The 26627-nt window shown below is 42.7% G+C and overlaps 1 protein-coding gene across 1 annotated transcript in view; it reads left to right on the top strand.

The window, feature by feature from the left end:
• Window positions 1-26627, top strand: part of TCTN1 (tectonic family member 1) — a 1166238-nt gene that overhangs the window by 686850 nt on the left and 452761 nt on the right. The window contains exon 8 of the mRNA XM_044068635.1: window positions 13971-13991. Coding sequence (XP_043924570.1) covers window positions 13971-13991 — 21 coding nt within the window. The remainder of the gene's footprint in view (window positions 1-13970; window positions 13992-26627) is intronic.

Raw genomic sequence — 26627 nt, 5'->3', positions numbered from 1 at the left:
CAATGAGGGACTCTGCCTAACCTGGACTGGGATTTTATTCCAGAGTGAAGGGACCCTCTGGGTTATGAATCTGTCCCTCCAGCATGTCCTATTTATTTCAGTGCTGAGGTTCAAGTCTCTCGAGTGCGTAACTCGATGGGATTTGGATTTTCTGAGGTGCAGCATGTCCATTAATTCCGGGTTGGACATGGCTTTATACGTCAGGCACAGATCGCCTCTGAACAGGCGGTATGCCACTTAGTAGAGCTGGAGTTTCTTTAACCGGGCAGCATATGGCATCTGTTTGAGCTCTTTGATCCTCTTGGTGAGGTACTTTTGGGGTCTTTGCAGTTGCTGCAGGTGTCTGGTAAGGTACATCCCAAAAGGGGCATTGTACACAATTATGGGCCTGATGAGGGATGAGTAAAGAGGCACGATGACCTCCCCTGATATAGATGTGATTTCCTTCATGATTAGGTGGGCTATATAAAATGTTTTTCTAACCACTTTGGCCACGTGGTTTTCAAATGAGAGCTTGCTATCAACTTGGGTCCCCATGTCCCTAATTACTTCTTCCGTACTTAATGGATTACCACCTATGTGGTAATTTGTGGGCACTTTGATTTTGCCAAAGGGGATGACTATACACTTTTTGGTGTTTAGCTTGAGGCCATGGCTCTGGCATCAGTTGTCTGTTTCTATGAGGCCCTTTTGTAGGATGCTTGTGTCGGCTGGAGAGTTGATTATGGCACCTAGTTTGCAGTCATCTGCGAACTTGGTCAGCCACAGTCTTTCCGTGTTGGCCTGTACCTCCGAAAAATATATACCGAGCAAGAGAGGTCCCAGGACTGAGCCTTGTGGGACGCCACTTGTAACTGGTTTGGAGTCTTGACATGGCTCCAGCAATTCTAACCATGTGGGTTCTGTCCTTGAGCCAGTTTGCAACCCATCTAGTGACATAGGGGTTTATATTTAAGCTGGTGAGCTTATCTATAATGCCCGAGTGGGGTATTATATTGAAGGCTTTTGCGAGGTCCAGGTAGGCTGTGTGGACCACCTTCCCCTCGTCAATGGCCTTGGTGACTGTTTCAAAGAAATCGACCAGGTTTAAGAGGCAGGATCTGCCCTTAACAAAGCCGAACTGGGTAGGATCCAGTGTCTGTAGGTGCACATGGATAGTCTCTGATGCTTCGTGCTGTGCCACCAACCTGGAGGTGTGGGTATCTTTGACGAATATTGATACTCCCCCTCCTTTTGTGGTTCGGTCCAAGTTTTGGGGCTGAAAAGCATGGTATGAGGTATAACCTGGTAGTGCTGGGGTGCTCTTGGGAGCCTTGAACCAGGTTTCTGTTACTGCACAGATATCGATGTTCCCATGCTAAGGAGAGTTTTGAGTGCGTGCATCTTGAGGTTTAGACTTCTGGCTGTGATACCTATGGAGGTGGGTTTGTCTTTTGAGCCTTGCCTAAAAAAGGCACTATGGGGGTGGCAAGAGCCTTTGCCAATATCCGAAAGCCCAGGGGTGACAGGTGCAAGCCGTCCCTAGCAAAGCATCGTGGCGTGTCGAGCATGTCATCCCAGGCTGACAGGCATTGGATCCCCTTTGAATGACACCAATACTTAAGCCAATTGTTGAAATTGATCATCTTGTCTTCATATTGTGGCATCATTCTTGGTGAGGGTAAGATGCTACTCAAGGTCAGGGTCATACCGGCCTGGGCTACATGCTCAGAGAGCTCCTCTATGTCTCTTTTCATGTAGTCCAGGGAGGTACGTCTCAGGTCAATCACACCAGCATGGACAATGACTGAGTCATATTTGTACTTGCCTTGGAGTGACCTGAGTGCTTGTGTTATGTGGTGGATCCTAGTGCCCGACAGGCAGCTCACTGTGACCTTCTCCCTGTTCAGCCTGGTGAGCGGGACGTCAGTGTGCCTGACGATAGAGTCACCTATTACAAGTGTATCAGGTGTGTTGTTTAGCCTTAAGGGCTGTGACTGTTCGGCACACTGGCTTTGTGAGCTATGTGTTGCACGTGTTTTGTTTTGTGGTAGCAGTTACTTGGGTGTCTGCTTTGGAGGTCTCTGCTGCTTAGGCAGATTTTTATTTAGAGCCTCCGAGTATGTTTTTGTGTGTTTATGTGTTTGGTTTGCTGTCGTGGTAGGTCTATGTGAGACTGGAATTGTAGTGAGTGTGGTTAACTTCTCCTCCTGACTGGTTAAGCCAGTACTGAGCTTGAGAGAGCTTAGCCTCCAGTTTGGCTATATGGTTGCATCTCTCGCATGTGTTGGAATTTGTTGGGAGGAGGAGAGGGTTGTCTGTGTACATGAGGCATTTGTAACATTGCCTCAAGATTCCCAGATTCACCAGCTGGACCGGAGAAGAGATTGACAACTGACCTTTGTACATGCTAGAATAGTATTGGGAATTCCTTTTTAATTGAAAAAAAGGGCCAATGGGAAACAAGGTACTCAAGGGGAGTTTGTGAGGGTGTAGTGCTTTTAATTTTTTAGTGCTGACTTATATAATTGCTTCAGTGAGCAAGTGCCAGGCTTTAGAGTAGGAATTGGGTGTTTATTATGAGAACTAGATCAGTTCTAAGGGAAAAAGTGAAGAGCAAACTTTGTGGAGCCGAGAATGGTTTAAACACAATTAAGTGGAGCTGCGCTATGCGCAAAATTGCGCAAAGCCGTGCCCAAGCGGGTTTTATACAGGGGGACTTGAAAGAGCTAGAAATTGGTCCAAAACGGCCAATAGACTACCAGATTCTTGTGCTGGGAACACTCCTCCAGGGATAGATAGGCTGCTCTAAGTTCCGCAGTGCCACTGGTGAACAAAGAAGCCTCCCTTTATCCAAGAAAGGAAATGGGCAACACAGGAACTTTCCAAAAGTCCAGAATACAGCAAAGCCTGTATTTGGACTACTCTAGGTCAGGAAAGACGGGAAACAAGGATAATTTTTTTGTTTTTTTTCTTTTTTGCAACAAACAGCAGGAAAATGCAATAAATATGTAACACAGGCTAGCGCACTTGAGTGTGTAGCCTCAAGAGATAAATGCAACAAACAGGACAAACTTTAAAAGTGCAGGTGCAAAAACAACTTTAAACAGTTTAAAACAGTTCAAGAAGCAGAAATACTTGCAGTTTAGCTAGAGCGGACAGTCGCCCAGGTAGTAGCAGGAAAAAAACACTTTTATAAGGTTAGCAGTCGCTCTTTTAGCCTCTCTGCTGCTAGCACCACTCCGCAGGACCACAAGGAGCTTGGCTGAGTAGTAACAAGCGCAAAAACTGTGCCAACGTGGGTTTTATACAGGGGGACTTGAAAGAGCTAGAAATTGGCCCAAAACAGCCAGTAGACTACCAGATTCTTGTGCTGGGAACACTCCTCCAGGGTTAGATAGGCTGCTCTAAGCTCCCCACTGCCACTGGTGAACAAAGAAGCCTCCCTTTATCCAAGAAAGGAAATGGGCAACACAGGAACTTTCCAAAAGTCCAGAATACAGCAAAGCCTGTATTTGGACTACTCTAGGTCAGGAAAGACGGGAAACAAGGATAATTTTTTTGTTTTTTTTTCTTTTTTGCAACAAACAGCAGGAAAATGCAATAAATATGTAACACAGGCTAGCGCACTTGAGTGTGTAGCCTCAAGAGATAAATGCAACAAACAGGACAAACTTTAAAAGTGCAGGTGCAAAAACAACTTTAAACAGTTTAAAACAGTTCAAGAAGCAGAAATACTTGCAGTTTAGCTAGAGCGGACAGTCGCCCAGGTAGTAGCAGGAAAAAAACACTTTTATAAGGTTAGCAGTCGCTCTTTTAGCCTCTCTGCTGCTAGCACCACTCCGCAGGACCACAAGGAGCTTGGCTGAGTAGTAACAAGCGCAAAAACTGTGCCAAAGTGGGTTTTATACAGGGGGACTTGAAAGAGCTAGAAATTGGCCCAAAACAGCCAGTAGACTACCAGATTCTTGTGCTGGGAACACTCCTCCAGGGTTAGATAGGCTGCTCTAAGCTCCCCACTGCCACTGGTGAACAAAGAAGCCTCCCTTTATCCAAGAAAGGAAATGGGCAACACAGGAACCTTCCAAAAGTCCAGAATACAGCAAAGCCTGTATTTGGACTACTCTAGGTCAGGAAAGACGGAAAACAAGGATAATTTTTTGTTTTATTTCTTTTTTGCAGCAAACAGGAAGAAAATGCTATAAATATGTAACACAGGCTAGCGCACTTGAGTGTGTAGCCTCAACAGGTAAATGCAACAAACAGGGCAAACTTTAAAAGTGCAGGTGCAAAAACAACTTTAAACAGTTTAAAACAGTTCAAGAAGCAGAAATACTTGCAGGCCAGAGGGGTGGGAAGATGTGGTAATGAAAAGCCCAAGGAGCCTTTCAGGACACACGTGGTGAACCCCCTTCTAGGGGCAGAGGAGGAGTCCACAGCACCAGGGTGACAGAGATCACTTCTTGGGTCAGACCTATCAGCGCTCCTGAAGGGAGGCCCGACTGTCATGCTCTGGAGGCAGTTGGGGGGGGTCGCTTGTTCTTGCACCTAGACACCTGGTGAGATATAACAAATGACAACTGGGTACAAAGTATTATTTCCAGGGAGTATTTCATACCGTTCTCCACTCTACCCACACCCCCAAGGGGAATCCGGTCTTTATTAGAACACCGAACATTCAAAATGTTGAGTGTTCTAATATCGAACCCTAGCAATCTAAAAAAAAACATTGAACGTTCGGAACAGCAACTTTTTTCCTAGGGAAAAAATTTGCTGTTCCAAAACACATGCACACAACCACACCAAACAAACAGCAATCCACACACATACACCTAGACTCTAACATCTAACCCTTCACTTAACTATACAAACACCACTAACTATCCACTTACCTTAACTCAAACCCTAACCCTAAGGTCCGTCACTATCGCACAGTCACCTTACCCGCGCCCTAACCCTAACTCACCTAACCCACATGTCCACACAATCGCACACTTACCTGAGCCCAACCCGTAACTTTCCACCAGAGCGCTGAAAATACCGAAGCAACAGAAATGAACAACCTGTTACTTCGATATTAGAACACCTAACATTTCAAATGTTCAGTGTTCTAATATAGACCCAGAGAATCCTGGACGTTCCAACCAGTTACAGAGAACAAGCAACTATAGAGGGTCCGCAAGTTGCTAGAGAAAAGTCATCCAGCCGGTCCCAGACCAGATAGGATCCGGAACTTACTCAACATTCTTTTTGATTCCAAAGAAAACAGGGGACTGGAGACCTATTTTGGACATCAGCAGACTCAACCAATTTGTCAAGAAATAGAAGTTCCAGATGATCATGCTACAGTCTATACTTCCCTTCTTAAGGAGAGACCATTGGATGTGCTCGATAGATCTCAAGGATGCGTGCTACCACATAAAAATGACCAGGCCATCCAGAGATCCTCGGCGTTTCCGGCTGGGAGCCAATCATTATCAGTTTCGGGCCCTGCCCTTTGGTCTCACTACAGCCCCCATAGTGTTCACCAAATGTATGGCAGTGGTCACGACTCACCTGAGGTGTCCAGGATTCCAGATGTTTCCATATCTCGACGATTGGCTTCTTACCTCCACCACCAGGCATCAACTGATTCAGGCAAGAGAATACACTCTGACACTCTGCAATCACTTAGGTATTACAATCAACTCAGAAAAGTCTGCCTTATCCCCATCGCAGCATATCGTCTTTATAGGGGGCAGAGTTAGACACTTCAACCACCACTCTATGACTTCCATTTGAGAGAGTCTTTCTTCTTCGCCAGCAGATCAGCTCATTGGTATCGAAGGACAGAGCACCAGCTGCAGAAGTTTTAAAAGTATTGGGTTTGATGGCTGCAGCGATCTTGGCCATACCATTAGCAAGGATGCATATGCGAATTCTTCAATGGCTGCTGTTTACTCAATGGTCTTATCAGGAACTTCCAATGAATCATATGATTTTAATTATGAACTCTTGCAAGAGAGATCTCCAGTGGTGGTTGATGTCTCTTCATGTAACCATAGGATGCCCCTTTGTACTACCCCCTCTAGTAGCCACTGTGACCACGGACACTTCCCTGATAGGGTGGAGGTGGGGGGCATTTTCAGGAAAGACTGCCCAAGGCACATGGATGGATCAAGAGTCACATCTGCATATCAATGTCCTGGAGATGAGAGCAGTACTTCTAGCGTTGCAGTACTTTCAGGACTCTCTTCCTCTAGGGACGATTGCGATTCAGACAGACAATATGTTAGCAGTCTGGTACTTTAACAAGCAAGGTGGGACCAAGTCTTACCCCCTTTGCCAAGAAGCCCTCAGAGTTTGGCAGTGGGCTGTCTCTTCCCAGTGCTTTCTGTTGGCAATGCACATTCCGGGGAGATCCAACGTGATAGCAGACAAACTGAGCAGTGGTCCCTCAAGCAAGAGATTGCGGACAGGATTTTCCGCAAATGGGGCTAGCCTTGCTGCAGTCTGTTTGCCAGTCACATCAACATGAAATGCAGCAGCTACTTTGCCCTGATTCCCCCTCCAGGAGAGCCCCGAGAAATGCACTCGTACACGATTGGCCCCCTGGGTGTCCTCTATGCATTTCCACCAATCCTGTTAATACTCAGACTTCTACAGAAAGCAATGTCGCTGGGGAGGACCATCATTCTTATCGCCCCTCATTTGCCTTGGTAGATTTGATTACCATTTCTTCATCATCATCATCATCATCATCATCATCATCATCATCTATTGGAGGGTCCATGAATTCTGGACCCAGTTCCAGACCTTCTGACACATCCGTCGGGGGACCTCCATCCTTCATTGCAGTCACTGAAGCTCACAGCTTGGCTGCTCCAGTTCCCCTCATAGCCAGGCTTCATGATCTTTCTGATGAGACAAGGCAGATGATCTTGTCTTCCCATAAGCCGTCCACCAGAAGATTATATCTTAGTAAGTGGAAGAGATTTTCCATATGGGCTTCTGAGCAGAACATTAATCCTTATCAAGCCCCTTTGAAATCCATTTTAGAGTTCTTGACTATGATTTTTAATAAAGGAGCTGCAGCTCTACAGTTCGGGTCCAGTTGGCTGCTATATCTAATTTTCATCTCGGAGTGGAAGGGCTGGACATAATGTTCCACAAGTTGTCCAAGGCCTTTCTCAAAGGAACCTTTCACATGAGGCCTCCAGTGGAAACTCCTTATTCTCCTTGGAATCTAAACTTTATGCTGTCTCGTATAATTCTCCCCCCATTTGAACCAGCATCATCTTGTGATCTCAAGTTTTTATCATGGAAAACCATATTTCTGGTGGCTATTACTTCTGCCTGCAGAGTGTCAGAACTTCAAGCCTTATCTATCAGCCCTCCTTATTTGATTTTTCATGCTGATGGAGTATCTCTTAGGACAAACCCCTCTTTTTTGCCCAAAGTTTGTTCGGAATCTAATATCAACCAAGTCATTGAGTTGTCAGTCATTTTCCCTAACCATTCCAACAAACTAGAGTATATGCTGCACAAACTTGACATTCACAGACAGCTCAGATATTATTTGGACAGAACAAAAGATGTTAGAAAATCAGACCAGCTTTTTGTGTCTTTCTCTGAAGCCAGAAAAGGTAGACCACTGGCTAAAACAACACTTTCTAAATGGCTATCTGATTGTATCACTTTTGTTTATTCAGCTGCTAATATGCCCTTACTACACAAGATTAAAGCTCATTCTATCAGAGCAGTTTCTACGTCTTCTGTATTCCAAGCCAAATTGTCCCTTGATAACATTTGTGCTACAACCACTTGGTCTAAACCTCATACCTTTATCACTCATTACAAAGTTGATAAGGCCTCCAGGGACAGGGCTTCCTTTGGGTCTATGGCCCTGAAGAATGTACTCCCATGAGCCACCTAAGATTGAGGGTGCTAGGGACGCTACCCATCAGTGAAGAATGAATGGCAAGATTGAACAACTTCACATTAAAAAGTTATGTACTCACCATAATGTTCCATGTGAGTTGTTCCATCTCGCCTTCATTCTTATGTCCCTCCCTCCATCCCCCACCTTGGCTGATAGTTGACCTAGAGGCCGGTCTCATCCTTGTTATTCAGTCTTTCTTCCTCTCTTGGGAGAGTAGTTCTCTTACATGGATATGGTACATGCAGCAAACAAGGTCTGAGGTAATTCCAGCAATGAATCATGTGATAAGGGGCTAGGTCTCGAGCTACTGGTAAACCTTGAGCTTTGCTAACGGCCATGTCGGCTCCGAACCCATCAGTGAAGAATGAAGGCGAGATGGAACAACTTACATGGAACGTTATGGTGAGTGCATAACTTCTTATTCCCCTAGCCAGGTTTCACTTGAGAATTTTACAATGGCTACAATGGTCCATCCTTCAGCATTCCTTGTCAATGCTAATATTAATTACCAACACATGCAAAAGAGATCTCCTATGGTGGATTCATTCAAACCAGGTCCTACAAGGGCGCCCATTCATTCCTCCTCAACCAAAGGCCACAGTGTTCACGGATGATTTCCAGCTTGTGGGAGGGGGAGGCATTGGCAGGGAAAGAAAGTCCAAGGCACTTGGTCCCCATCAGAGGCCAATCTGTGCATAAATATTCTAGAAATGAGAGTGGTGCTATTAGTGTTGCGAGCATTTCAAGACTCTCTGCCTCTAGGGACGATTGAGATTCAGACAGACAACATGTCAGTGGTCTGGTACATCAACAAACAGGTGGAACCAGATCTTACACCTTATGCTAAGAAGCCCTCAGAGTATCCAACTGCTTTCTGATTGCAATGCATATTACAGGGAAGTCCAATGTGATAGCAGAAAAATTGAGCAGGTGCATTCTTCTACCTCACGAGTGGTCCATCAACCAAAAAGTGTTGGAAAGGATTTTCCGATTATGGGGCTAGCCTTGTTGTGACCTTTTTGCCTCTCCTCTAAACAACAAATGCAGCAGCTACTTTGCCCTCATACCCCCAGAGGGGGTATTACTGAGGGATGCTTTTCTTCACAATTGGCCACCCAGTCTCATTTACGCCTTTCTTCCGACCCCAATAATGCCCGCATTTCTACAGAAAGCAGCCAATTTGAGGAACAAAATCATCCTCATTGCCCCCTTTTGGCCTTGACAAATTTGGTTCCCCTCCCTATGGCCTCATCTAGTACAAAGACCTTGTGTTCTGAATCCAGTTCCAGGCCTCCTGTCATACCTGACAGGCATCAGTCACCCAGACATTACAACTCTCAAGCCGACAACTTGGTATGTCCAATTCCATTAATGGCCAGGCATGATATGCTGTCTTCCCCAGTTCATAGGTTCATAGGTGTGTACTAGGATAATGGCCCCGGAGCCTTTACAAGCCTAGCCCATAGGATTACCCTAGCATCATGCCACACAACCTTAGTTCCCAGTGCCTCTGTCAAGTAGAGCCACTGGAGTGATCCCCGGGGTGAATTTTCTATTTCCCATCACTCATCAAGATTTCTCTTGAAGAGGACCAGTGAGGTGCTCTGCTTGACATGTATGGAAAGTTTATTCCGTAGCATGGGCAATCTCTGGGTTATGAACTTGCCCCTCCAGCTTGTTCTGTTGATTGTGGTAATGAGGTTGAGGTCTGTGGAGCATGTAGTACAGAGGGATTGGGATTTCTTTAGCTGTAGCATTTCTAACAGAGCTGGGTCAGACACGGCTTTCTAAGTCAAGCAGAGATCGCCTCTAAGTAGGCGATATGAGACAGAGAATAGTTGGAGTTTTTTGAGTCTGTACAGGACAAGTGTTTAAGGCCTAGGATCCTCTCTGTGAGGTACTTTTGCAGCCTTTTCAGTTGTTGCAGGTGTCTAGTGAGGTGCATGCCAAATGGGTCATTATACTCTATGATTGGCCTAATGAGGGAAGAGTAGAGGGAGACAATGACCTCTTTCTTCCTGGATGCAAAATCCTTAGTAATGAGATGTGCCACATAGAAGGACTTTCTGACCACAGTGGCAATGTGGTGTTCAAAAGAGAGGTTGCAGTCAACCTGTGTTCCCAGATCTCTGATGACACCTTCTGTGTTAAGTGGACTACCATCGATGTGTAATTTATGGGAACGGGGCTTTTCCCAAAGGGGATAACAACACATTTTTTGGCATTGAGCTTAAGGCCATGGTTCAGACACCAGTTGTTGCTCTGAGTGAGACTTTTCTGTAGGATGTCAATTAGGTGTTAATTATGGCTCCCAACTTGCAATCGTCTGCGAACTTTGTCAGCCAAAATCCATTCGTGTTGCCCTGGACTTCAGAGAAGTAGATACCAAACAGGAGAGGACCCAGGAGTGAACCCTTTGAGACTCCACTCATGACCTCTGCTAGAACAATGTCGGAAATTCAGCACTTTTGCCTAGACTGCTATATTTGATTTTTCACAAGGCTAGAGTTTTTCTTAGAACCAACCCATCCTTTCTACCCAACGTTCGGTCCGAAAACCAACATTAATCAATGCATTAACCTTCTGGTGTTTTTCTCAAATTATTCTAACAAGGGGGAGTACTCATTACATCTGTTAGATGTTTACAGACAACTAAGATTCTACCTTGACAAGACCAAGGACATCAGGAAGTCTGATCAGCTGTTTGTTTCCTTTTCACATATCAACTTGGGGTAACCTGTAATCAAAGTCACCCTAGCTAAGTGGATTTCAGACTGTATTTCTTTCATTTGTAGGACGAGGGGTATTTCTTTACCTATACCACCAAAAGCACATTCAGCTAGAGCAGTATCTACTTCTGCTGTCTTCCAGTCGAGAACTTCCATGGATGACATCTGTGCAGCTGCAACTTTGCATCTTCCCATACCTTTATTACTCATTACAAATTAGACCTGGTCTCCAAGGGAGGAGCATCATTTGGCTCGATGGTGCTCAGGAGTATCCTTCCTTGAGTCCACCCAAGGTTCTAAGTAGCTGGGGACTCTGTCTCACAGGTGATGACAAAATGAAGATTGACAACTTCAGATAAAGAAGTTATGTCTTACCATAACGTTACATCTGAGTTGTCAATCTTCATCTGTCATCAACTCCCCTCCCTCCTTCCCCTGACAGATTTCCTGGAAGAACAGACGTTCGCCTGAGATTTCCCTTTGGAATTTAATTTCTACTCCAGATATGGTCTCTCTCGTTTATTTTTACTTTTCCTTCACTTATGAGCAAACTCTATCTGAGGTATTCTCTCTAAGCATTAGGGTAAAGGATGTGCTCGAGAGTTTTTTTTGAGTCCGTGAGTTTTAAGAAATGTCCGAGTTGGTTCAGAGGGATCAGAACCAAACCCACAGGTGATGACAGATGAAGATGGACAACTCAGATGGAACATTATGGTAAGACATAACTTCTTTTTTTTTTTTTTTTTTTGAGTTTTCTCATTTGGTCTCATTAAGCCCCATGTAAAACTTTGTTTTGTACTCTGGAATAACAATGTTAGCATGTTAGTCATGGCATATGTAGCATTGTGATAAGCATATAGAATACTGCGCATCAGGTATCAAAAGGTGTTGGGGGACATTTTTTAACACTTTCTTAATTCTTTTCATCCATTTCATTTATGGCTGATTTGTAAGCTTTAGATATGAAATCATTAATACCATTTTATTTCAGGGATGCTTGAATGACAGTTACCACTTTTTGCTGTGTCATCCAGAATACTGTTAATACTTTTGCTGTCACTGTGGAGTTCATACAGTTCACTCTTGCCCAGTTAGAGTGTGATTATGGACAATAAATTCCTGAAAGGCTACATGCTGTCAGTGCATATGTGTTGCTATGGTGCATATGGTCTTTTCCAAAGATGTACAATGCTGATTATAATGCAGTTTGTTTGTTTGATATTTACTGAAATTTCTGTCTGCATCTACATGTTTTTCTGTCAGTACCCAACGTCCCCACAACTTTGGTCAGGAATTTCAGTTGACATTCCCAGGTGACCCTGATGTATCATATCCAGGTCCTAGAGCATATGTTGGCTGGAATTACTGTTCTCCAACTACATAGTAAAATTCCTTGATACACATAGCTGTCCTCCTTTAGCATGAAGTCAGGGGTGATGGATTATTGCTGGTGGACCATTACTTTTTAACTTTTTGTTGTGTCTCTCAGCTTTTCTCGGTTAGGGGTTGCCACAGCGGAACTCCGGTCCGCTAATGATTGGCAGATAGATTTTTACTTGCCGAGTTGCCAGCCCTGACGCACAACCTTCAACGAAGGTACACCCATTCACGCACGTCTCCACACAGAAGACGCTCTAGCTGAGAATCGAACCGGACAGCGTCTTATTGTGAGATGACAACGCTACCGCAGCACCACCACCGCAGCTAACGTTTGATTAATTCATATAAAAGTACCTTCCTGTCTCCTTTTGCATAACACCACTTGTCATGGATAATTGGTGACTGTCTGTAGCCTGCAGTGGGTACAGACCATACCTCTCAACCTTTTAACATAAACCTGGATAAAGCCAAAAATAAATAAGGGGAGGGGTCAAAGGTCCAAAAATAGGGGCACTTTTTAAATATTGCTCTAGAAAGTGGCTACAATAAAAGTTTTGGTGTTACCATGCATTTTCTTATGGAAATGAAGCCTGAAACTCAAATGTTTGTCATTATTTAGTGAATTCAATCCTTACCGATTTGCCAGAAAACCACATTTTTTATGAAGAACAGACCAAAACTATTAGGCAAAAATCTGGACATTCTATGAAATCTGTACATTTGATAGTTATGGTACAGAATGAATTTATAGTGATTTATGTGTTATGTTTCTAGTGAACTGGCATAATAGACCAAGCTTTTTCATATTGTATTAGTGGTCATGAAAGAGAAATATTACTGCAAGTGGAATGCTTACCATGAAAGTGTTGCATTTATCTCCTTTTCATCAGGATCCTAAACTTTACTGAATATAAATGTTACGGGTTTCTGTGAAACTATAAGAGCAGCTTTGGATCCTGCTGTGTCAAGTCCGTATATGGAGTAACTGCATTCATCTTTACGCATGATCTCTGCACTTTGGTTATTTTATCATTTCACCTTCATAGTGCCTTTGTTTATGTTTTGTCATTTGATGTTGTAAATCTTTTTTAATTCCAGTGCTAGCAATGTCTTGGAAGAATTTCATAATTGACAGCTCTGTATTGTTTTGATGACCGTCTCTGATTTGATTTGATGGGATGAACTGTGGAAGTGTGCTTAACCTTAATGACATCTGCAAAGTAGTATTATGCTTATGATTTTATTACTCATGCAGCATGTATTCAATGACTTCTCATGTAGCATGTATTCAATGACTTCTCATGTAGCATGTATTCAATGACTTCTCATGTAGCATGTATTCAATGACTTCTCATGTTTATGTTAGGTGATACCTTAGAGTGTATTGAGCTTTGACTTCATGATCAGTTCACATTAGCTGTGGGTAAACCCAGACGTGTCCAGTCATGGATTATAGCTAAATCATGAACTGTCACATTTATCCCATTTTATCTGGTATCTGCTTGTCTTCCTACTATGCCATTTATATCAGCAAGAGTTTTTTCTTGATTTCTGCCTAGTGTCCTTTTTCCACCTTTTTCATTTATTTTTGCTGCTTTTATAAATTTTCCTGCACACAAGCACAGCTTTTGTACCTTTTGTTTTGTAACTGCATAGTCACACTGACCATTAGTAAATACACAGAGACTAGAGAAGCATATTCCCTAAATGTCTTGGTAAGAAATTGGGTTATTTTAGAATGTGCAGTTGCACTAGCATTGCAAAACGATAACTGCAAACACAGAAATATGTCACTTTTTGTATGAGAGTAAAAGATTCTTTTAGAAATGTTTAATCATGACTCACTGAGGGCTATAAAGTAAAATGGTACAGTAAATTGTTGCAAACCCATTAATGGGGATTTTTTATGTAACATTTAATGAGAGTCTGACTTGCATATTTTCTCTGAATTTCTTTTTCAGGAACCATTGGTAAACAACACAGTAAGTTCCGTTATTTCTTTATCTGGAATTTTATACCACAGTACCTTTTGTAATTCAGACAAAATAAGGTATTTTTCGTTATTGCTTCACTTTCAATTTCCAAAAAATAATAATACCAAACATAGAACATAGTTCAGTTTTATGTACATTGCTTAATTAAGTTGAGTAATCATGTTATCATATAAAATCAGTGGCAGATTGAAGAATTTGCATAAAGAGGAGCAGCTCTATCCTGAAAAGGCAAAAGTAGGGTTATACAGATGGTTTGAAAATGTGATCATGTTGAACAGTTTCTGTTGTATGTATTAAAACATGGTTATGTGATCAATCACACATTAAATAGTACATCAAATATTGGTGCTATTAGTTGCAGTTTTTTTTAGAAATGTCGACTGTATTCTAAACATTAAAAAATTTACAGTCTGGTTTTAAAAAATAATATACTAAAACTATGTACTGTACTGCAGCACATTACATCATATATTAGCTTACTCTTTTCTTTAGCTCAGTGGTTTTGTTCATTGGCTTTCTTCCCTTTTCCAGTATTCCACCACATTTCTGTGTTCCATTCTCAAGATAACCAGAAATAAAAATATGAATTCTATGTGGCTGACTCAAACATTTTCATACTGAACCTGTATGGCACTTTTAAAACATTCCAATAAAGTATTCCAAATGCTGAAAGAGCAATAAGGGATAAATGTACAAATTGTATTATTCTGCAGGCAGAAATTAAAATTACAAGTGTAATGCAAAATGAATAAAATGGTACAAGTCCAACCTTTAACCAGAACTAACTTTCTTGAACTTTCTGCGTGTCATAATTAGCTTTTAAGTGCCTCCTCTGTTATGCAAATTTCCTGGTATGTGTTTTTTGTGTGTGTGCTGGTCCACATAATGTTTGCTTTTCTGTTTTGTAGTCCTGTTCATTAATTTTGTTAAGTAATGGTGCTCAGGTTGGTTCTTTTATTGCTAATGCTTTTTGAGTCCTTGCTTCTTGTCTTCTGTTTTATTAGCCTTAGTTACAATAAAATGTGCTTTCCATTTAAAGACCTTTGTCCATTTGTCTTTCACTGTTGAAAAGCTGACAATGCTGATAAATGTGTGTTTTCTGATACAGTATCTGACTTGGAATGACAAAACCTTTGTTGCCCTTCACCACATTGCTTCCATCCCATTTTGATCTTTAAAGCATGCACCCCAAGAAATGGGCAAATTTCTGTAAACTGTGCTTCACTATTAACATGTGGGTTGTAAAAATCTTATCTTTTTTTGCCACTGACAATGTATACCAAGATCTGACTTACTTTTTTTATAGTCTTAGGGCATTATGGTCTTTAGACCGTATCAGTGACCTTCAGCATCAACTTTCCTATTATTCAGGTCCCCTTTGCTCTTTTGCACCCCATTATTCACACTCATTGAAAAGCTGTCATATTTTGTTTCTGTTCTGTACTTTTGGTCATTCTTACTGCCTTATGACCAGTTAGAATAGAGGCACTTGAGATCACCACACATCATTAGCAATCACGTTGAGTAAAATAAATTTAGCTTTCACTCTAAATGTTTTCTTTTAATTTTGTTTGAGCACATTTGCATCTTTTCTGTCCATCCTACATTGTCCTCTGTATTGCAAATGATTTTACTGGATCTAGCTATTACAAGCATGATGTTTTTAAAAAGTGGGACAGATAAGTAGCACCATAACTGTAGAAGAATCTGTTTATGGTATGAGCCACGTGGTTAATTTTCTGTATTCTGTTGTACAGTATAGCGTTAGCAGCATGTAGCAGTATTTAATTGATCCTGGGTACCAGGTTAAATAATTTCCACTTAAAGAACAAAACATTGTTTGAACAAAAAATAAATCACTGTGCAGTTTAAGTCCCTGAGTTGATAAACTCCACAGAATTAAACTACTTTGGCTAACCTCTTTAATTGAAATTGTGAAGAAACACTTTATGTGCAAAATGAATAAATAGCAGCAGTTCTTTTTAGCAGGTACATCAGGATGTTAGCATCCATGTACATCTGGGTTATAAATAAGGTACAAAAACAAAGCTTTTTTCATTTAAAAAAAAATCAAAATGGGGATCTTTGATAGAGGAGGCCGCATAAATGAATTAGGATTGTTTATTGTGCAGGAGAAGACTGTCAGAAACCATCGACTGTTTTTTTTTTTTTTTTGCTCTCCAAAAGTTATCCTGTATAATGTCCTTGCTTTTCATTATTACAATGGCTTCCATAGCTTTGCAGATGCCCCCAGAGTAGGGCTGGAGTTCTTCCTTAGCCTTGAATGTTAAATGACACACTTAAAAGGAAAATAACTCAAACCATTTGATGTCTTTTTTGCTATAAGAAATGATCTGTCATCAATGTGTTTATCGATCTGGCCCTTCCAGGCACATTCCAGAAATAAGTATATGGTTTGGGAACATTTTTCCAACTTATTGTTACTGTTGAGGTTAAAGTATGTGCATATCTGTTTTATTTGGATGTGTATTTTCCAACGTCCATGGCATTCCTCAGAAAAACTGGCAAGTAACCATCAAGACTGCAATGTACAGTATATTTTGGTTGGGAAAGAACCCCATAAGTTCTGCTTCTGTGAACACTGAACAAGCTTTAATAAAAAGATGCCCTACTGGCCTGCCAAAAATTTGAAGACTTTCTTTAAGCACAAAAAGTTATTGGCATTGGCACATGGGACAGCTGATGTCTGGGGCTACTCAATTATTCAGATGCAAGCATTTCCTAGAAAAGAGAAGATGATAATAAGAAAATAGAGAATCCAAAAATAATGCAAAAGGAAAAAAAAAGTGGGCAAAGAGTGATAGGTCACAGTGACTCCAGCTGACCTGTCAAGGTCTGAGAGCATTGAGTCTGGTGGGGTACTACCTTCCTATTGTAATCCCTTTGTAAGATGACTCTTCTACAGCAAATCACATGTAGTTGACCAGGCCTTCATTAAAGCGAGTAAGATCTCCATTTTAGATGCTGATGTTCAGGCACATATAACAAGTCATCTGACGTCAGAGGGGGTCTCCCCGAGAATATTTCAGCCATTCTTTTTACTGGGAGATTCTGGCAGGCCCACCAACTATTAAGCTTATTAGCTTACCTTCTAGCTAGCATAGAAAGCCACAGACTACTTTCTGTTGCAAGCCAGTGCCTAAGTGGCAGATGACTTCCCTCTGGCATCCACTCTGGCCCCTGGGGATTTTAGTTTTCACAGGTGTGTCAAACAGAATGTGGCTAGTTGGCTTAAGACTAGCCCCAAATGGTGCAGCTTTCAGCATCATGAGAAGTTTCCCTGTAAAGTGAGAGAGAGACTGCCTCCTCCAGGCTACTTTCATCCTGAGTTAAATGCAGAGGATCTGGTTTGCTCAGCGCTTGTGTGGGTTATCCCATCAGGCTGCCTTCTGGAAGACGTTTTCTTTGGAGAGGCTCTCAACCTGATAAGAAACAGTTTTGGTGGATTTGTAAAGAGGTGTTTCGAGTTTTGTAAGATATGTCTAGACCACTTGAGGAATGACATACCTAGATTTTTTGTATTCCCTCTGATTTGTAAGGGGTTAGAAGATGCCTTCATACTCTTAATCCCCAAGAAGCTGAATAGATTATGTAGGATACAGGAATCTTGTAAATATTTGTAAAGGAAACAAGCTATTTAAGTGGCAGTGTGATTCATGGTAAACTCCCTAATGACAAGGAGAGGATTACTAGACAGCAGAGTAGTAGAAAGATTTGGCAAAAAGGTGAATACTTCTACAAAACTAACCTTCATAACTATTAACTAACAGACATACAGTAAGTGTCAAGAGGATATCCTTAAGCTTATGGAGGATATGACATCAGAAATCACAAATGACGTTGCTTGGCTTTGTGATGCAGAGTGATAAAGCCCTGGCTGTGGCCTGTGTGACCTGGGTTCGATTAATGGCCCTGGGTACTGGAAGAGCCAGGCAAGGAGGAGGAGTGAGGGAGTGTGAAATGGGTGCCTCTCTTTTTCCCTTTAGAGGAAGAGGAGGCTGGGTTGACAAGGTGAACATATGGTAAGGTATGATTTCTCCAGTGGAGACCAGGGAAACTACCTGCCATGCTGTGAGGATGGTGGGTGGGGTTGCTTGCTGGTGCATATCCCTTCTAGAAGGAAGGCAGTGCTGTCATCCATTGTACATCCCAGCCTTCCTAGCAAAATCAAGCCTGTACAGAGACACGGAGCTGAAAAGCAAAAATTAGAACCACCCCTGATGGTTGCCTAATGATGCCTGCTTTTTTTCATTACTTCACCTGCACCCTCAGACATGCCCTAGCTCAGTCTTTCCATCTACAATGATAGTGACTGGAGCAGCTTTGATGTAATGCAAAGTCACAACATAGTTTTGTCACCAGACTGTGCACTGTGGGTTAGGGCTCTTTTACTGACTACACTGAGGAGGATGTTCCATAAAAAAAAGGCTAAATACTTGTATATAATCAGACTTGCTTTAACTATTCCTCACTATCATGGAGATTTTATCTGCCTGTTCCTTAAGTACTATCTAGAAGGAAGATCTGGATACGGCAAACACATACACACAGGAAACAGTACATTTCTTTTATTTTTTATTTATTTTTATAGGCACATAACTTTATTAAGAGTAGAACAGTAGAATACAGAAAATAACTCCGCATTGAAAGTGGGGAAGAAGCATTATGTTAAGCATCTTTTCCACCTCTTGAGGAAAGTTCAAATTTAGGATGACCCAAAGCATTTTCAAGTTTCCAGTTCAGGTCAACAAAACACTAATGTTTTATTTATTTATTTATTTATCTTTATTTTTGCCAAAAATGTTTCAGTCCAGTTATAAATTTACACCCACACACACACACACACACACACACACACACACACACACACACACACACACACACACACACACATATATATGGTATACATTCATTTGATCGGCCGGTGGATGGCCGATTGGAAAATGTTCGAAAGCAGTGTGGCAAATTCTCATAATTGCGAACACAATTGTAGAGAAACACAAAATATCTCCCCCTGTTTGACCCATGGTAGCACTTATTTATGTGGTAGAGCGGTCGGAAATGTCATAGTCGGTGTTTTATACAACATTCCGACCATTCGCCACTGAAAAATTCGACATTTAAACTCGGCGTTATACCCAATCAAGAAAAGTTAGATCGCTCAAATGAATGTATTGTGTATATATATATATATATATATATATATATATATATATATATATATATATATATATATATATATATACACACACACACACACTATATATATATATATTATATATACACACACACACACACACATATATATATATATATATATATATATATATATATCTATATATGTATACACACACACACACACACACACACACACACACACACACATGTTGATTATTTATATTTTGTATATTATGCAAATATATATATGTGTGTGTGTGTGTACAATCTAAAACATTAACATTTTCAGTGAGTAATATATATTCTACTCAGGTAAGTATGAGAGCTTCTTTAAAAGAATGTGAGACAATTTTTACAGACAGAATATCTGAGCTTAAGTTATCCTATATTATCAGATCAAATTCTTAAGCCAGTTGACCCACTTAGTCAGCCTTTTCTTTATTACTAAATCTTCCTTACTGGAACTGTCTACCCTACATAAATCATTCATAAGAGATAGCAGTTCCTCCACAGATGGAATCAACAGAGTTCTCCTTTTTCTACTAATTATTGTCTTATCTGGGATGAACAAGCGTAGCCAGTAGCCATCATTGTTTGCCCCAGCCCCTCAAGTCATACAGACCAGTCAGAGAAGAACCCATACTCAAAATAAACTTAATGAGTCAAAGTCTGTCACAGATGTCCTGAAGATATTATTTAAAGGGCTTCAACACTGAACAGATATGTACCAAGTCTCATAGTCCTCTCTACATCTCCAACATAATTGAAAGCTGTTAGGATATAATCAGTATAACTGGGCTGAAATATTGCCATCTGGATGCAAGTCTTGTGCCAACTCTGTATCAAAATTAACATACATAGAGTTCTCCTCTAGTCTCCCCATATATGGTGCAAATGAGATATTCTTGTCTCCATCAGGAATTTATACTCCTGGTTTTCCAATTTAGTATTCTTATTTAAACCAGACTTGGTGTGTAGCAACTACTGTATTAAACATGGCCTATCATTTTTCTCCACCTCTGATCGTGATCATCATAAAAATGGATGCCAATATGTTGTACTTGAATCTGTCCTTTTTTCTTGCAGAAAAAAGTACTCTGAACTTATCCCATGTGATAATATGGCCATGGAACAGTACTTTTTCCCAGTACTTCAAATAGGGCATTATTGCTTTCCATAATACCAGATATGTATTCATTTTTGTCCATTTAATAATTAAACACATATGGAATAAAGAGTGTTATGATCTCTTCAGATTACAGATCTTAATGGACAAGCCTGCCCCATATAGCCACTCTTCTGCTCAACCAAAAAGGGTCCTTTTTTGTTCTCTTCATGAATACTAATGTATAAAAACATCCAGGCAACCTGCTTCAACCAGAAGCATCAATTTCTGGACAGTTTTGTATACTGTAACCAGTATGTTGCATTGAGATGTCATACTACCAGATAGTAATACTTAGATCTGGAGTCCTACCTACTCTAAATTGTGTGGGGATAATCAGCCTGAACCATGAAATCCTATGAGTTTTCTTCACCAAAAGAAAGCCAGTTTACTTTTTTGTAACAGTTTCCAAATATTGTATTTCACTAGCAGCCAACAAAAAAATTAAAGTCTGTACAAAAATAAGGAAAGAAGCATAATTTGAAGTGTTTCTACCTTTTCAGGAAAGTCCAAATTCGGAAATACCCAAAGCATCAATGAATTTTTAAGTTTCTAGCTCAGGTCATCAAAACCTTAAGCGGTATCAGTAAAATTCACAATAAAGGGGTGCACCGAAGTACCTCATATAAGAATGGCCCATTAGAAAAAAAAAGATCCCTGCTTTTGCTAGAACCTGAGTCTACATTAGTCATAATTGTTTTGGTTTTTGGCTTATTTATTTTATAACCAGATATTTAACCAAATGTCACCATCAAGTTGAGTAAAACCTGTCAAATCTTTTTTCAGCTCAGTTAGACACACTAAGAGATCATCTGCATAAAATGCTGTCCTATTCACTACTGGGCCAATTGCATGTCTGGTTGGCATACTTCCTGACAATTTAGCAGCCAGAGGTTTGATATATAGAGTAGATAGTGTCAGGGAAGGATGAGACCCCTGTTGTTTGCCCATCTAGATGATAGCATCAGCCTATGTTTTAGATCCTATCTTTACTGCTACCTTGGCACCAGTATGTATTTCCTTAAACAACTTGATGAACCCAGGGGGAGAAGCAAAATTTGTGAAGAACCTTAAAGATATATACCCAGTTAGCCCTATCAAAAATATATTCTGCATCAATTCCAACCATTATCAGAGGCCATCCTTCATCCTTGCATGACTAATTAGTAATAGAGATCTAACATAGAAGGTTATGGTTTTAATTAGGGTTACCACCTGTCCCACTTTGCGAGGGACAGTCCCTCTTTGGGCAGTTGTGTCCTGACAAAAAATATTAAAAATGACAAATGTCCTGAGATTGTAGGACATAATTATGTCCTATATTTTATGTAATAGTTGCATAAAACAGTTATTCTGTATCTTAAATACCTAAATGTTATAAGAAACAGAATAAGCAACTAAAATGCATACAAGAATAAGCTTTTATTTAGGCAAAAAAGTTAAGTTCTATCCTTTGTACTGACTGTGGGTATGTTTGGGCCTGTAAAATCTGATGTATGTCCCAAAAATGTCCCACTTTGGCCATTTGCAAAGGTGGCAACCCTAGTTTTAATAGTTTTTATTATTTGCTCAAGAGATGGATATCAATAAATCTGAAGTAGTTTACTTTATTTGATCTTCAACCTGTGGGTATTCGGATCCGGATCGGATCCAAGATGGCCGCATCATCAGCATCTGATCTGAGCTCCAAGCTCCTCCCCTTAATGCCCCTCCATCTCCTTCATTCAGATCTCATTTGGCACTTTACAGCCAAGCATCGTGGTCACTGAACTCCAGGTGTTTTTTCTTGTGGGTAAGTGCTTTTTGAGCTACTTAGTCCAAGTTAGGTGCCCTATTTTCCCTTTTTACCTCCCCTAACCTCACTTGTATCCATCAGTCAAAAAAAAAAAGTTTAAAAGGTTAGTGTTTCTCCTCCCTTGGCTTTCTCCCACTGTTGTAGTTAGTGTGTGTGTGTGTGTGTGTGTGTGTGTGTGTGTGTGTGTGTGTGTGTGTGTGTGTGTGTGTGTGTGTGGCCTTCTTTAGACATGGTTGAGACCCCAAAGCCAGTCTTTAGAAAAAGCACAGAGTGCAGCCATAAGCTCTCTCCAGCATATGGCCACACTTTGTATGTTGTATGCTTAGGAGTGCCCCATTTAGATACAGCCCTCAAGGACAAGATGGCTAAATTAGTGATGAAAGGGCTCCTGCATGTGTCAGGGATGGCTGTCCTTGCTACTGCTTCTTCTTCGGTAGTGGCTTTTAATGTATCCTCCCCTCCCCAGGCCTCTGGGTTTCAAACCCCCGGCTCAAGCTGAGGGAGAAAAGACACAAGGACTGGCCTAGAAAGCAGTCCCTTGGCTGCTGGGGTCCATTGGGGTCTCCCTCTAAGTCCAGGTCTCCTCTTAGACCCAGTACCCCACAGTTCTGCTCACCCATGTTCTCCCCAAAGCCCACGGAGTCTAGGCCTCTATCTGGAGCCTCCCCTCACCAGCACTAGCGACCAGTGTCGGTGGCATCTTCCTGCCATTCCACCTGCAGCTTGAGTGAGTCAGAGATGGACAGGATGATGTAAAAGTTCCTCTGCACCCAGATCCAGATGGGAGTCTTGCCTGCCCCCTCTCCCTTCGGAACGGGAAGCTCTCAACCTTTTTTCATCCCCATAGCTCCTTCTCTGATCCAGTCCTTGGTTTTTGAGTCTGTGGATCTGAGAGTTCTCGATATCGGGGGTTCGTCACTGACGGTACCTTGTACCTTGACACTGCTCGTTGCCTTGAGTGGATCGGATCCAACTGGATCAAATCTGAGCTCTCAGAGCCATAGCCTCAGCGTTGGATCCAAGGGGGAGCTGTCTGCACCGAGTTTGTCGGAGCGCAGTCTCCCCTTAGGTATCTTGGTTCCAGTAGGCTCGGCACCAGCTCCCCCATTGGACCTGAGGGGAGCAGCCCCATCGCTTGTCTCCCAGGATGTCCACTCTCCTTTGACATTTGATGTGATGGAGAGGGTCTTCCCGAGTGGGTCAAGACCCCTGACCATTTCCTCTTCAGAATCCGTCCCGACTTCCTCGGTCCTGGGTATGGCGCCGACCTTCCTGTCATCTCACGGACAGCCTGTATTTGATTTGCCTCAGGGAGCACCCACTAGGGAGCAGCTACAAGTTTGCGAGTCCCCCTCAGAGAGTCCCACTGGGGAGGTTCCTCGAAAGCAAACATGTAAAGGAGGCACTTGGACTCCTCTCCAGAGTCCCTCACTGACGACACTGACTTGGAGGAAGGGGAGGGTTCCCCCAGGTCACCCCCCCAAAGATGTCTCCTTTGGAGGCATCATGGAGCTCCTATGCCAAAGAGGGGGGTGATCCACCCAAAAACTAACCCAGAATAAGTTAGTGTTCCTGGAGGCATTCGGCATGGGACCATCTACCTCCTGAGTGTCCCCCCTGTGGATCCACTCGTGGACCTTATCACCTCCAGAGCATGGAAGGAGTTGTACACCATGGAACCAATCCCAAAAAGGCCAGCTAAACTTTTAGCCCCCCTTCGGACAGAACCAGTTGGAGTAAGGGGTCCCCAGTAGACACTATGGTGGTGGCAGCTGCCACCAAGAAAGAGCTTGCACAGGAGAGCTCTATGGTCCATCCTCCTGACTGGAAGTCGCAGATGATGGATCATCTTGGTAAGCGAGTCTATGCTTCAGCAAATTTCACCATATAGGCACTGAACTACATGACGCATGTCATCCAACTGCAGCGAGACTTAGTCAAAGAAGTCACTGAGTCACCCCCAGAGACCACGTCGGCAGAGGGCAAGAAAATGTTCTCTGCACCCATGGCCACTCTGAAAGCACTTCCGAATATGTCCATGCACCTCTTCTTCCATGCCACAGAAGGAGCCACTAGGGTAGCTGGGTCCGGCATTGCCATGAGGTGACACACCTGGCTCCGGCTCAGTCAATTCTCAGAACCCTTCAAGGCATCCTTTGCGAATACTCCCTATGATGGCTCTTCCCTGTTTGGGAAGTCTGTACGTGATACTCTGGTCCAGAGTGAGAAGTACGGGAAGACACTGTCTGCCATTCAGATCTGCTTCTCCACCCCTCAGCGATCCTTCTCAAGGAATCAGTGAGGGGCAAAGAAGATGTGGTTCCAGAAATCTCAGTTCTTCCAGGACACTCAAGACTCTTCCTCCCCCAGATGCAGAGGGGGTTACTTCAGACATGACCCAGAGGCAGAGGGTGCCCGAAGAACGTCGGGTCTCAGGAACCTTTCTCGGACAGACCCATGCAGCAACCCTGAGGGGTTGCCTGACTGCTCTTCTCTGGAGGCAGTTGGGGGCCGTCTTTCATTACACCCAATGGAGTGGAAGTCCATGACAACAGACCGTTGTGTGCTAAAAATCATATCCAGAGGCTATTCCATTACATTCGTCGCACCACCTCCCCAACCAAAACTCCTCCTGGATGTTCCACACACACAGAAAGAGGAAGCAACACTAAAGATAAGAAAGCTGCTAAGAAAATGAGTCATCCAACCTGACCCCCAGATCAATCTGGATTGGGCATCTATTCCAGGTTCTTTTTGGTGCCAGAGAAAACGGGGGACCAAAGACCCATTCTGGATCTATCCATTCTGAACCTGTCAGTAGCCAAGGAAAAAATTCTGAATGGTCATGCTTCAGGCCATTCTGCCCTGTCTGCAAGCAGACGATTGGATGTGTTCGATTGACCACCAGGATGCTTACTATCATATCAAGATGAACAGGTGCTTCCGCAGGTATCTTCGTTTCCGGCTGGGGCCCAATCATTATCAGTTTAGGGCTCTACCCTTTGGTCACACCACAGCCCGCAGGGTGTTCACCAAAGTAATGGCAGTGGTAGCAGCCCATTTGAGGCTTCAGGGAATTCAGGTCTACTCCTACCTGGACGATTGGCTCCTTGCTGCCCCTACCAGGTGTCTACTGTGTCAAGCCCGATTATTTCCTTCTCTTTGCAAACAGACTAGGTATCACAATCAGCCTCAGCAAATCTACCCTGGTCCTGGTCCAGAGATTAGACTTCATTGGAGCTCAGCTAGATACTATTCAAATGAGAGTCTATCTCACACCAGAGAGGATAAACAATCTGAAACTTCACGTTTCTTTGTCTTTCAGTCCTCCAACCCTTCAGCAGCCACAGTTCTTCGGGCTCTTGGTTCTATAGCAGCTGCCATCAGTCTCCTGTCCTTTGCCCGTCTTCACATGAGAGTTCTCTAGTGGATGTTGGTGGTTCAGTGGTCCCTCCTGGTCTTACCCTTGTCCCATCTGATATGCATATCACGGGCCAGCAGACAGTCACGCATCTGGTGGATTCACTCCCCGGATCTGGTCCAAGGACATCCCCTTTCTTCCATCTTTCCCCACAACCACAGTGACCACAGATGCCTCCTAGCTGGGGGGGAGGCACTGCTCAGGAAGGACAGTCCAAGGCACTTGGTCCCCATCCAAGACAAATTTGCATATCAGTGTTCTGGAGACAAGGGTGGTTCTTCAAGCATTGCAGGTCCTTCATGCCCATCTTCCTCTGGAGACTATTGCCATCCATTCAGACAACATGCCATTAGTCTGGTATATCAACAAGCAGGGTGGAACCCGATCTTTACCCCCTTTGTCGAGAAGCCATGAGAGTGTGGGAATGTGCAGTTTCCACCGGCCGCTTTCTAGTGGTAATGCACATTCCGGTACGGTCCAACATTTTAGCGGACAGGCTCAGCAGGACTATTCTGATGTCTTATGAGTGGTCTCTGTATCCTTTAGTAGCAGAGCAGATCTTCCTCAAGTGGGGCTGGCCTTGCAGAGATCTCTTCGCATCTCCTTTCAACATGAAGTGCAGCGAGTTCTTCTATCTAAGTGCTCCTCAGAGGGAAGTCCCCAGAGATGCATTGGTTCATGCTTGGCCTCCCGGTCTTCTTTATGCTTATCCTCCATTACCTCTCATTCCGAAGTTTCTTCAGAAAGCTTGCAGGTTGGGGAGCACAGTAATCCTCATTGCCCCATTCTGGCCTCACCAAGTGTGGTTTCCCTCTCTTTGGTCTTGCCTAGTAATTCCACCATGGATCTTGGATCCGGTTCTGGATCTCATTTCTCATCCCTCAGGGATTCCTCACCCAGACCTGGACTGTCTGAAGCTTACAGCTTGGCTGCTCCAGTTCCAGTGATTATTAGGACTCCTGGTTTAGCTTCTCCAGTTAAAAACATTCTGGCGGCGGCTCATAAGTCGTCTTCTAGAAAGATATACTGTAGCAAATGGAAACG

The sequence above is a fragment of the Protopterus annectens genome, chromosome 4.part0 (genome assembly GCF_019279795.1).
Source record: "Protopterus annectens isolate FY-2018-M chromosome 4.part0, PAN1.0, whole genome shotgun sequence".
Classification (NCBI taxonomy): domain Eukaryota; kingdom Metazoa; phylum Chordata; order Ceratodontiformes; family Protopteridae; genus Protopterus; species Protopterus annectens.
This window is presented reverse-complemented; position numbering and strand designations above follow the sequence as displayed.